The sequence below is a fragment of the Ceratotherium simum genome, chromosome 3 (genome assembly GCF_057802395.1).
Source record: "Ceratotherium simum simum isolate JZ-2026a chromosome 3, ASM5780239v1, whole genome shotgun sequence".
Taxonomy (NCBI): domain Eukaryota; kingdom Metazoa; phylum Chordata; class Mammalia; order Perissodactyla; family Rhinocerotidae; genus Ceratotherium; species Ceratotherium simum.
This window is the reverse complement of record NC_141902.1, coordinates 69,539,614-69,552,121: the sequence shown is the minus strand read 5'-3', so window position 1 is coordinate 69,552,121 and position 12,508 is coordinate 69,539,614. Positions and strand designations below refer to the sequence as shown.

At 49.9% G+C, this 12,508-nt stretch overlaps 1 protein-coding gene across 2 annotated transcripts in view; it reads left to right on the top strand.

Annotated features, from left to right (window-relative positions):
* TMEM266 (transmembrane protein 266) overlaps positions 1-12,508 on the top strand; it is a 117,768-nt gene that overhangs the window by 52,877 nt on the left and 52,383 nt on the right. For both annotated transcript variants that reach the window (XM_087428761.1, XM_004421856.3), the window contains exon 3: positions 243-431. In XM_087428761.1, the coding sequence (XP_087284887.1) occupies positions 243-431 (189 nt within the window). The remainder of the gene's footprint in view (positions 1-242; positions 432-12,508) is intronic.

Genomic DNA, 12,508 nt, shown 5'->3' with positions numbered 1-12,508 from the left:
CAGATCTGAGCAATTCCTCTTCCCATTCTCCCACTTTTCCCCAACTGGTGAAGGAGATGGGGCTGTTAGGGCCTCAGTCCAGTCCCTTGGGTGGCCAACACAGAAGAATGGCAGCCTCATGCTTCCCTCGCTCTCCACCAGCACAGCATAGTTGTGTGTTTTCTCTCCTTTCCTTGAGGAATGGAAAAACTATTTTGTTCTTGAGGGATGATTCTACCATGTTGCCCTCCTCCCTAACTCAGGCCTGCCATAGAAGGAGGAATTTCTGAAGTTGAGATCATCTCCCAACAAGTAGACGAAGAAACCAAGAGCATTGCTCCGGTGCAGCTGGTGAACTTTGCCTATCGGGACTTGCCCCTGGCTGCGGTCGACCTCTCCACAGCGGGCTCGCAGCTCCTGTCAAATCTGGACGAAGATTACCAAAGAGAAGGGTAGGTGTTGGGGCCGTGGAGTAGCTAAGAAGTCTCTTGCATAACTCCCTGGGTTTCCATGGGTACCTCCAGCGAGGCAGCACAGAGATTAGAGATGCTGAATAGTAAGAGACCAGAAATTCACAGCAGGCCACCCAGGCCCTTTTTCTCCTCATTGTTTCCTCAGAAAAAGGCTTTGGGCACAGAAAATACCTGTTGCTGCTAGACAACCTCTTATGTGACATTTGCTTGGAACTCAGAGAATCATAAAATTTGTTTTAGGATTGAATTGCCCCTTAATGGCCCATCCAACCCCCTCTCTGTACACTTGAGTATCAGGAGACCCACAGGGATTAGGGACTCACCCAAGGTTGCAGAGTCCGTAAGGGATGGACTTGGGCTGCTCTGCCCTTTATCAACCAACTCTCACCAGGGAAGAGGCTGGGAAGAAAGCATTCTGCATGCAGTAACGTGCTAAGTACATAAGGGAATTTAGCGGCCTTCAGCTGGGAGCTTTGCCAACATTAGCTGCTCCCTTTCCAGCAAGGACATGTAGGATATGCTAGTCCTTCATTCAAAGTAGTGACTCCTACCCTCTCTTACTTAACTTGTCAGTCAGATTGGATGCCTTTGTTCCCCAGTTAACTGCTCCATTAGCCTGGTCTGTCTTACAAACATACTTTTTGAAGGTGAATGGTAGAGTGTGAGAGCTGGATGGGGCAGGGGAGATACACCAGTTTGACTCCCTCTGTTTACATGGGGGAAGCTGAAGGCCAGAAAAGGGCAGGAACAGGTCCTAGGGTCCCGCAGCAGGTCAGACTTTCCTCAGCGCCACCCTGGTGCTCTTAGATATAGAATTTTAAACATTGGCCAGGAGCTTAGGAGCCACTACTGGGCCACTCTTCTTTCTCAGGTGCCTGTAAATATTTTGGAACATGCTGGCTGCTTTGAATATAAAAACAGAAGGTTGCTGGGTTATTTTGGAAGCAAGCCAGAAGCCTTAGCTAAAGATAAATCTGCAGAGCTTGGATTCCCTGTGCTTGTTTCCCGGAAAAGCTCCCCCACTTCCCCAGAGAAGTTTCTTAACAATTGTGAACCCACACACCTTTTGCAAAAACTGCACCCCAGTGGCTTTCTCTGAAAATATCATTTTATCCGAGTATGGTGCATAAGACAGCAGGACATTAGGAAAAAACGACAGGCAAGCTGGTGGGAGATAGCTAAGGGACGCCTCTCGGTGGATGCGCCCTCCCAGCAGCGCCCGCCTGACGGCAGGGCTGCCTGCTCCCGGGTCTCCAGGTCCTTGAGACCCCTGAGCCAGGGCCAGCTTCGTGCATGTGCAACCTGTGCAGTCGCGAAGGCCCTACGCTTGGTTTAATGTTCTGCTGCTGCCACCTTGAAATTGTTAATAGTTTTTGAACAAGGAGCTATGCATTTTCACTGAACTCCACAATTCTGTAGCCCGGCAGTCCTTCCCTGAGCACCGGTCTCTAGGTCACTGCCCTCTGGTGGTCAAAAGCGGTAGTGCATCCTGGTAACGTGCCCCAGGGGCTCGCGAGGACTCCTTTCCGGCCCGGCCTGAGTCAGTATTAGGCTTTTTCAAGTTTACAGTCAGAAGACAGGGAGAGAAGCGGGAAAGCCTCCAAGGATTCCGGTTCGGGGCGGTATCCACATCTGCACCCCGTGGGTGTACTGCACCGCGGGTGTACTGCTCCCTAGCCTCAACCGCAGAAGGCAGACAGAGGCCCCGCTTTATCATTCCATTTGCTTCTGAAGTGGGCCTCTGCAAGGTTTCTTCCGATCAGGAAGCATACAAATGAAGTACCAGCAAAGCAGGGAGGCTCTTGATTTGATTTGAGTCGCCAGGTGTGCCCTGGAACGCTGCTCCTGTTGGGAAAATAGGAAGCAGCCCGGTGGAGGGATTTGCCTGGCTGCCGGAGCTCTCGGCAGGAGGCTCCATTGGCAGTCAGAGGGCTTCCTGGAGGAAGGAAGAGCAGGCGCGGGAGAGAAGCCAGGGAAAAGGAAGCGAAACAAAAGCACACTGCGAAGGGGAAAGGCTCTTCACATGGCTTCTTGGCTTTTGCTGCATTTCCTGGTGTTTTCCCAAAATTTCCAACCTGGCCCTTTCTGAAGCGAGGTGGCAAAGCAACCCTGTTTACATGTCTGGTAGGTCTTGAAAAGGTTTGGTGTAAATTTTGTCAAAAACACCTCTTCCTACTAAGGGAAGTGCCAAGTATAGGCGTGAATCTTGTCTGTAGGAAATGAGGCGACCTCAGGGACCCCAGCAAGGAAGTGCCCAGGGATCCACACACCCCGCCATTCACTTCTTTTGAGCTCAGTGATATTTCAGTGCTTTTAAGTTTCCCAGAATCTGAAAATGTTAAAGCTGGAAGAGACCTCAGAAAGCATCTATTCTAAATGTTCTAATAGGATACCAGAGTCCGGAGACTGGAAGGAACTTGCCCAAGGTCACACAGCGATAGAGACAGAAATAGAGCCCCATCCCCTGGCTCCCGATCCAGGCTAGCACTACTGGGCTTCCATTTGTCACCTGTCCCTTTCCAACATCACAGTTGTAACTGTGGTTAACACACGTGGCACATGTGATACCACCGTTAGGCTACACTGTCAGATGCCTTTCACTGTTGAGTGGGCTTTTGTGTCCCTGAAAGCCCTGTGAAAAAGGAGAAGTCACCGTAACGTGGGTAAACCCCTCGGCACAGGTAGAAGAGCCCCATCTCTGTCACGCTCCTTGACTTTCCTAAGAGCCCTTTGTCCTTCTGATGGACCTGCCCAGAAGAGCACAGACTGCAGAGCTGTCACTGCCTGCCCTCTGCTTCTACACCCAGGCTGCTGAGGGCTCAGGGAGGAAAAGCAGACAACCGTGCAGATTGGTGCCTGTCTTAGTCAGCTCGGGCGGCCATAACAGAAGACCATAGACTGGGTGACGTAAACAATAGAAGTTTATTTTCTCACGATTCTGGAGATGGGAAGTCCAAGATCAAGATGCCAATAGGGTCCGTGGCTGGTGAGGGCTCTCTCCTTGGGTTGCAGACAGCTGCCTTCTCGTTGTGTCCTCACATAGCCTTTCCTCGTTATGTGTGGGTGGAGAGAAAGAGTGAGCTCTGGTCTCTTCCTCTTCTTATAAGGGCACTATTCCCATCATGGGGGCCCCATCCTGACCTCATCTAAACCTGGTTACCTCCCCGAGGCCCCACCTCCAAATATCACACTGGGGAGTTTTGGCTTCAACATATGAATTTGGGGGGCACATAAACATTCAGTCCATAACAGCACCTCCCCAGATTCAAGGTCTCCAGTCTCAACTTCTTTCTCAGTTTTGCCTGACAGTCCTCCTCTGTGGTCCTGGTTAGCTTTCACTCCTGGTCCCCACGTGGCTATTCCAGATCACTTCCATTTGTCTCAAGCCCCCTGTTGCCCTCAGCAGATGACCCCCTCTCCTCCTTCCTCAGAAAGTAGAAACAGTCATGGATGGACTGCACCCACCCCTCAGTCCCTCTCTTCCTCCCTGCTAGAGCCCACCTTACCTCCTGAGTTCTGATTCTCCTCCCACCTTCTCATGAACTTTGCTCCATCAGTTATATCCTCACCCTGACTCATCACACACTCAGATCTCTCATATTCTCCCTCGACTCCACGTCCCCATTAGCTACTACCATCTCTCTCTTCCTCTTTGCAGCTAAACTTCTTGAAAGCCTCATCTACACTTGCTGTGTCCCCTCTGCCCCCTCCCATTCATTCCTCAATCTACTGCAGTCTAGCTTCAGCCTTATCCACACCGTGGGAACTGCTCTCCTCAAGGTCATCAACAGCGTCTGTGTTGCTAGGATCCTTATATTGTCCTCTGTCCAGCATTTGAAACTGTCAGCCACTCCCTTCCTCTTGAAAAAGTCTCCCTATATCTGCTGCCAAACCACACTCTTCTGATTTTCTTCCTACCCCTTTGGCTGTTCCTTCTAGGCCTTTTAAAATTGTTTTTAAAAATCGTTTCTCTGCTTGGTCCTTAAATGTTGAGGTTCTTCATTTTCTGTCTTTGGCCATTTTGCTCTGCTAATTCTACACACTGTGTAATGTCATCCATCCCCATAACTTAAATTAATATCCTTCAACTTGTAACTTTCCAGATCTCTCTCTTGAACTCCTGGCTCATATCCATCTACTTCCTAGACATTGTCACAGGGTCCCAAACACACCCCAGAACCCTGAAAGGTATCTGTGGAATTATCTGTTCTTCTGCCTCTGAGTTGGCTGCATATTTGAGAGGAGAAATAATCTTGTAAATTATTGCTAAAAACAGCCTTTCCAGCGATAGCATCCAAATCCAGCCTGAGGAGCCATGATCTGCCCATCTAGGACTTCTGGCCATTTCAAACCCAACAGGCCCCAAAACCAATTGTCTTTTGCCAAAATGTATTTTCTATGGCCCCAACCAGTGGAAGCTAGTAGCTGCCTGGCCTCCCTAGCCCATTACTACCAAAATGAGTCACATGTGCCTTGAGGCTCATTTACAAAGACCCTAAGTCTCCTTCCTGCCTTGACAGGAGCCAGTGGCTTCCAGGACACCAAAGCCCTATGAAGCTAGTCAGTTAGATATAGTCATCACTGGAATCTGTGTCCTTCCTCCTCCCTTACTCTGGCTCCTTCTCGTTCACGTCCACTGCCCATGAAGCTGCTACCACTGACAGTGTCCATTGTGGGCTGCTAGTGCCAAACTCAGGGGCTTCTGAAACCACAAGGCCACAGGTGCCCGTGCAGGGTGGGGAAGAAAACCCTCCCCACAACCCCAGACTCCGTGCCATGCTGTCGATGAGCCCAGAAGTGGCTCTGCTTATGGCCACAGCTCTGGTCCTATTTGCTTTTGGGCTTCACTTCTCTACCCCCAGGTCTCCAGTTCAATCCAAGGGCTACACTGGCAGTCATGCTGCCTGTGTCATGATCCTTTGCCTCCCTGTCTCCTCCTCACAACCAAGTGCCTCCTCCTCCAATAGTGATGAAACATAAACCTCCATGCATGTCCTCAGATGTGAACAGCACTCAGGGGAGAGGGACAAGGGAAACAGAGGAAGTGTCTGAGCATGTCTAAGCCCCAGCTGAGTCGGCCACAATGCCCCACTACATCCTGAGAGACCAGCTCAATTCCTTCTCCCTCATCTCTCATGTTCTGTCATCTCCAAGTCCTGTAAATTGCTGCTGCCTTAAATCTTCATTCTATCATCCTTCTCACAAAGGACTGAGACTATCAGCCAGGTGCTTTGGACTACATGCAACAGAAAACCCATGTCATACTCAAACAATGAGGATTTTCATTGCCTGTAACATGGAGCCCAGGTCTAAGGCAATAACTTTGAGGTTGGTCCAGAGTCTCAACAATACCAAGGACCAGATTCCTTTCGTCTCTCTGCTCTGCTGTCAACAGTGTTGGCTTCATCCTGATGCTGTAAGGTTCTCCTTAGTTTGTGAGAGGGCTGCCTGTGATAATCAGGCCACATCCTTCTTCATTCATAAATGGCAAGAGAAAATAGCTGCCCATCATTCTCTTTTAAGAGCAACAAAGAACTTTCCCAGAATCTTTTAGCTGCTCTCTGCTCATTGGCTAGAATTGGATCACATTGTAAGGGATATGGGAAAATCCATAGGCCACTCAGGCCCACCCTTTGAACTATATCATTTCCCAAAACACATTGCTGTCACCCAGTGGGCCAGAAGTGGGATGGATATTGGAGAGTCACCCACAATGCACCACAGCCTCTAAGAGAGCCAAGTCTCCATTCATAGCCTACGATCCAGAATTAAATCTATCCTTCTGCCTTTCTAGTCGTTCAATTTGGGAAAGATCTAGGAACATGTCTGCCTTCTTAGACTGTTTCTTCAATAACTTAGTCAACTGGATTCTTTCACTCTGATGCAGTTTGACTTGTGTCCATCGTCCCAGCTTTGTGTTTCCATGTAACTAGAACCCCTTCTGCCTGGTTCTAGACATTCTTTGGCATTGGACATCACCCCATTCAGTTATGGGACCGTGAGACACAGGACTGCTTCTCAGTGAACCAACCGTCCACCTTTGGAAGAGGGACACTGGGTTTGCAGGAGACTAACTCATGGCTCACAGTGGAAGTTCTATCTTCTCTAAACCAGCCACAGTACATTGAAGGCCTGGTTGGTTTGCAGAGGCTGGACTAGACAAGAGGCCACAAAAGAGAAAATTCAGAGAAGCCCGGAGTCTCCACCCTAGGGAGGCTCACAGCCCGTAGGAGAGACGATGGTGACAGCATATGTGTTGAGGAAGGCGGTGCAAGGCAAGAGTCGTCGCCCCCTCTCGTAGAGGAGACTCCGGCCTCTTAGAGAGATAGTGCTCTGCATCTTTTTGGTAAAAAAAAAAAAAAAAAGGGGTACAGAGAGGGTCATGGAGAGTAGGTAGGATAGTCTTTGTCAAAAATATAAAAATAAAGTAAGAAATGAAAGATACTTAGCCTTTTGTAATTATTTATATTTTAGGGTTCTAAAAGGTCTAACCTGAGAGGTCAGGGCCAAATCCCCAGACAGCGGAAGCTTGGAGGAAGGCCGGGTAGACAGAAAGGGACATTTTTACTTGGAGATGGTGCCAATGGCACATTTCCGCTGGAACTTCGCAGTCAGAGGAGAAAAACGTAGTAGGGGCATAGGGATGGTTTTTGAGATGTCAGGCTAGAAAAAGAAGACAGGTCCAATATAGCAACATCTTTAAATAAAGACTAAAATAATTTTAGATATGCCAGCAAACAAAGGCTGGAGGCAAAGAGTGGGGAATGGAGGAACCCACTAAGCTGGAGCCCAAAATACCCATCTCTCTTCTCATACTGTCTAGCTCAAGGACTACCTCCTCCAGAAAGTCTTCTGTCCCCCCACCCCACCCAGGCGGGGGCCTCGCCTCCGTGCACCCATAGCCCTTTGCCTAACTCCATCACAGCATCTGTGACACCGGGCTCTACTCATCTCTTCTCCAGTCTGTCTCTAGTAGTGGACCAGGTGCTCCCTCATGGCAAGGATCAGATCCTTTGAGCCTGAAACAGAGCGGGTGTTGATTGAATGAAGGAATGACTTGAGTGAATGAGTGAGTGAGTGAGTGAGTGAGTGAATGGGTGAGACTGTGTTAAGATAAGGATTAGAAGAGAAAGGGAAGCCCAGTTCCTTTTGGGGAGAGTTGGGGGTTGGCCCCTGGACCTATGTAGGATCGAGGAAGAGCCACAGGGAGGGACCAGGCTTCTCATGCCCCAGAACTCAAGGCTATGGTCTGTGGCTGGCCCATCTCTGAGCATCCCTGCTAATGCCACACTCCCTCCACAAAGTCATCCTAAAATAAAGAAATCAGATTTGCCTCAGAACATGCCAACTTCACTTAGTACAATTTTAGCATCCTTTTAGAAGAAGGAAAAGCCTTTCGGGAGTCGGGTTAAGAGGCAAGTTCATCCCTGCCGTGACCTTGCAAGTGCAAAGTCTAGAAGTTGCGTCACATGGCTTGTAAAGTCTTTGCGTCAGTTTTCCCCCAGGGAGAAAAATATTTAAAAAGAGCTTCATTAATCCATTTTCTTGACGCCAAGAGATTTGTCTATAATAAAACACCGCGTCTTCCTCGGGTGTACCAGCTGTCCCTAGACCCCAGGCTGACCTTGTGACCCACAACTCTTAATATTGTTAGTAGGCTCAGGCTTCTAGGAGAGTTCTTGATGCCCCAACCCGGGGAATTTAATTCAGATCAAAAGTTTTTTTCTGATAAGCACAAGTTAGCCTCTTTCATGTAGTCCAAGAACTGCAAAGATTTTCCATTGATTAAGAAGGCAATAAATTCACAGATATATTATTTCTCAGCAAAATAAACCTTGAGTCCCCATCTACTCACAGATGCAGGATGTACAGCCGCCAGTGACCACTAGGTGGCGGCAGAGCGCCTCTGACCACCTCCGTGGGGTGCGTGAGCGCTGCCTGGACTGAGGGGAGGAAAATTTAAACCCAAGGCCAGGTCCCCCAAAGAAAGTGAGCTGAATTTATGGGGCTTGAGGGCCCCCAGACATCTGTGGGATCACCTGCGATCTGGACTTTAGCCAAATAGAAGAAGAGGGAGCGTGGCTGACCCAGGATTTACCAAACCACAGTTCAGAACCAGAGAGAGCTGGACAGAGATGGGGGGTGTGCCTGAAAACTGTAGCCCACTGGTTCCCACCGGGTTAGGAAGCTGACCTCATCCAGGCAGCCCTGCCTGCAAAACATGGCACAAAGGAGACTCTCAGACTTGTGGGCAATTCCCAGAATTGAAGACTCGAGGTGGGAGGGGTCTTATGGCCAGTTGGTCCAACAGCACTTCTCTCCCTCCCCTAAGTCAGGCTTGAACCCTGTGGCAGCCCTTCAGAGACATGTGGACAATGCCCTGGGTCCCCCCAAGTAGGGGCAGCCAGTCCATGGTGTGTGTCAGCCATTGTGTCCCCAGAGGGGGGTTTTGTGGCTTGCCAAGTGTGGTGACAGCTCCTACCACCCGGACCCAAGCTCTTGCCACCATACCCTGCTGTCTTTCCCAGAGTTGAAATTTCCAAGGATGCAAGAAATCTGAGATTCTGGGCCAAGCAAATGTCAGACTCCCGTGACCCCAGCTGCACACAGCCCTCCTCCCTCCCTCCCGCCTCCCCAAGGCGGTAGGGCTAACCTTTAGCTCTGATTGCAGAACTCAAGCTGCTTGTATGGAAACTTCAGTTTCTTCAGTTCCCCCGAAGGGCTGGGAGAGTCACCTCTCACCTCCAACCTGAGAGTTCCTGTTACGCGAAGTGTATTTATGTGCTCATATTTCTGTGTGTACTACTGTGGCTTGCCTCTTGGAATTGGGTACAGGAACAAAGGGGATGCTTGACGGTGCCTTTCCTGCTCTGGTTCTCCCTGGGAGAGTGAGAAAGAAGCTCCAGCGTCCCTGTGGGCGTTGGGTCGCTGTTTCTCACGGGTGGATATTTGTCTCTGGAGAAGTCCTGCACGTGTAAACTCATGTCCCTCTCCTGCTTTTTTTCTCCCTTTATTTGTTTTGCTTTTCAGGGTGTTCTAGCTCTGGGAGCCCATTGCCTAGTCAGAATTCACAAGGCTGCAGGCTCCATGAGGATGAAGGCCCTGTCCACCCGCATGTTCTCACGCCCAGTACCGTACCTGGCATTTAGTGGGCAGGTGATAACTATGTGCAGAACGGAATGAATGTTGGAACTTCCCGTATTTGGATAATTAATCCCCTTTCTAATGCCCGTGTACCTAAATCATCATCAGAGTAGATACATATAGTAGCCATGTAGTGAGCACTGTGTTATGGGCTTTACCTATGTTATTTTTAATATTTTAGAACAACCCTGCAAATTTAGATAACACTTATTCCCATTTCGGGGATTAGGAAAGTGAGGCTCAGAGTGCAGTGAACGGTGGGAATATGATTTGGAGGCTCCGTTTGCCACCAAAACCCAAACAGATGGCGAAGTCTGGCTTTCCCCACTGTTTGTCAACAGAGAAAAAAGTTGAAGGAATTGTCTTTTAAAACAACTAGATGAATTAACGTTTGTAAAGTGCTCAGAACAGCTGCTGGTTCATAGTAAGTGTCTTATAAGTGTTTGTTAAATCAATAAAAATATAGCCCAGGTCAATGCCAGAAGTTGGATTTAAGCCATCCTCAGGGCTTTCTCGGACAATATTTTAATCATCTGGAATAAATACAGTAAAGAAAAGTAAAGTGGGGCCACGGGATGTTCTGTTGACAGTCAAAATCACCACCAAGTCTGCGCCATCCAGGCCACACGTGTTCACCATCAAGAATTGGAGCATCCTGGGGCCAGGAGGGGTCTCAGACTGCCCAATCCCAGGGTTTGAACCTGGAGCCCAGGTATCCTCAGATGACTCATCAGTGAGATTCAAGGGGTCCATGCACTCCTTGGAAAGTTACACACATTGCTGTGGTTTTATGCATTTCTTTAGCATAAGGCCATAGTTTTCATTTACTATTGGAGAGCTCTGCCATCCAGAAGGATCCTGAGGCCCTGGTCCAGCAGTGCCTCCCAAGGTCAGCATTAGGGGTGCAGGCAGGGGAACCCAGTGCTCCCTGCTTCATTCCTGCTCCTGCTACCAGAACGAGCTTCTGACTCACTCCAACCCCCTCCCTCAGCTCCTTTCTTTGGGGACTTGATGGATGAAAATCTCAGTGTAGGACTGACAGGGCCATCTGGTCTGGCTGCCTCCAGGGAAATAGGCTTTTCTGTGGTCTGCTACCTCTTCTGGGGAACGCTATGACTCTCTCCTGCCTGTGAGCACCTCTTCAGACAACTTGAGGGTCTCCACAGGCTCCATACATGAGCCACTCCCCCCCCGCCCCCCCGTTGTGCATCCTCCCAGCCACGCCGGCCTGGCAGCCACAGCGGCCTGATTGCACAGTGGACTGCTGGGGTAGGAGAGGCCAGGCCCCACAGGAGCAAACGCAGCACTTGCTGTCCTGGCACCACACGGTTCAGCTTCACCTTTCAGAACGGGGCTGTTTCAGTGCCAGGCTTGGGAACACTGCCCGATGGAGCAGTGACCTGGAGCCGCCTGCTTCTGGGCAACTCCATGGCCTTCCCTCACATGAAGGATCCATCGGAAGTTTGCCAAAGTGCATTTTAATATTCTCTCAAACTTTTATCGAGACGCCTAAGAATATAAAGCAGTAAAGGTTCCTGGCCTCCCCTCCCACCCAAGGATTTCTGAGGCCTCAGGAGTGACTGGTGGAACCTCACAGTAGAACACTCGCCTACCTGCCAGGAGATGCCATCTGGTTGTTGGTATTCACAGACTTTGGCAGCCAAAGCCGGCCTCCTGGAGCAGTCCCCTCACTGTTGCTGCACAGATATGAAATTGGGAGACGCCTGCCCTCTGGTGGCGATTCCAGGGATAACAGCACTCTGAGAACTGGCTCCAGGGCTTTGATGGGCTGGATGCTGAAGAGATGGAAGGAAAGTATAGTCTCTAATTAAAGAGTCAATGCTGATTTCCCTGTTGGCCCATTAAGTTCCTTGAGTCATTATTAACCACTCAGGGATATTTTGAAACTGGACATATTCTATTTTTCTGCTAAAACAGTCTCCTAGGAATGTCTGAGTCATTTGTATTTCAGAGGAAATTTTAACAGCTTGGGATTTCCAAACACTGGGTCAGCCAGAAAGTCTGCTGCTTCAGCCCAGCCTCTGTCCTGGAGCCTTGGGGTCCGTGGTCCTGTTCTTCAAGGAGCTGGAAGCCCGGAGCCTGCTTGGACTCTGGCTTCAGCCTCAGATCTGTGGCTAAGGAAGCCCTCGACACCCCCCAAACACACACACTCAGTCTCAGTGAATGTCACTGCCGCCTTCCTCCCCTGAGTCTGTGCCCCTCTGAGGGCCTGCCTGCTTCATCATTCCCTCGGTGCTGGCTCCTGTGCCCCAGCCCCAGGGTTGGCTTGGCACCTGTTTGCCTTGTCTCATCTTTCCCGCTCCCACACCCCCTTTGCTATGCCATGTCTGCCTCCTGAGATACCTGTTAACCTCTTGCTAAATCCAAAGCAGTGGTTCTCTCCCAAATCGCCTGGGACCTCGTTGAAGTGCAGACTCTCATTCAGTGGGTACGGGGAAGGCCCGAGATTCTGCATTTCTAACAAGCTCCCAGGAGATGCTGATTCTGCTGGTTCATGGAGCCCACAGGGCATCAAGGACCTGGGACAGTGGTTCTAAATCTCGGCTGCACATTGGAATCACCTAGGGAGATCAAAAAATACTAAGGCCTGGGTGCCACTCAGAGGTCATGGTTTAGGTGGTCTGGTGTGTGACCTAGGCACTGGAATTTTTAACAGCTCTCTTGGGGGTCCTAGGATGCAGCCAGGGTTGAGAAGCACTGACCTCAATGCAGATTCCAGCCTCCCTGCCCAGAGGTAGCCACTTTCACCAGCTACTGTATCCCTGGATACCACCCTTTCTTTGACCGGTGGTCTTCCCTCCGTCTGCTTCAGTTGAGCCCACCCCTATGTGTATTTCCCTGGGGTCGTGGAGCTCACATAGAGTGTGATGCAAATAGCACCCCTTGACCTT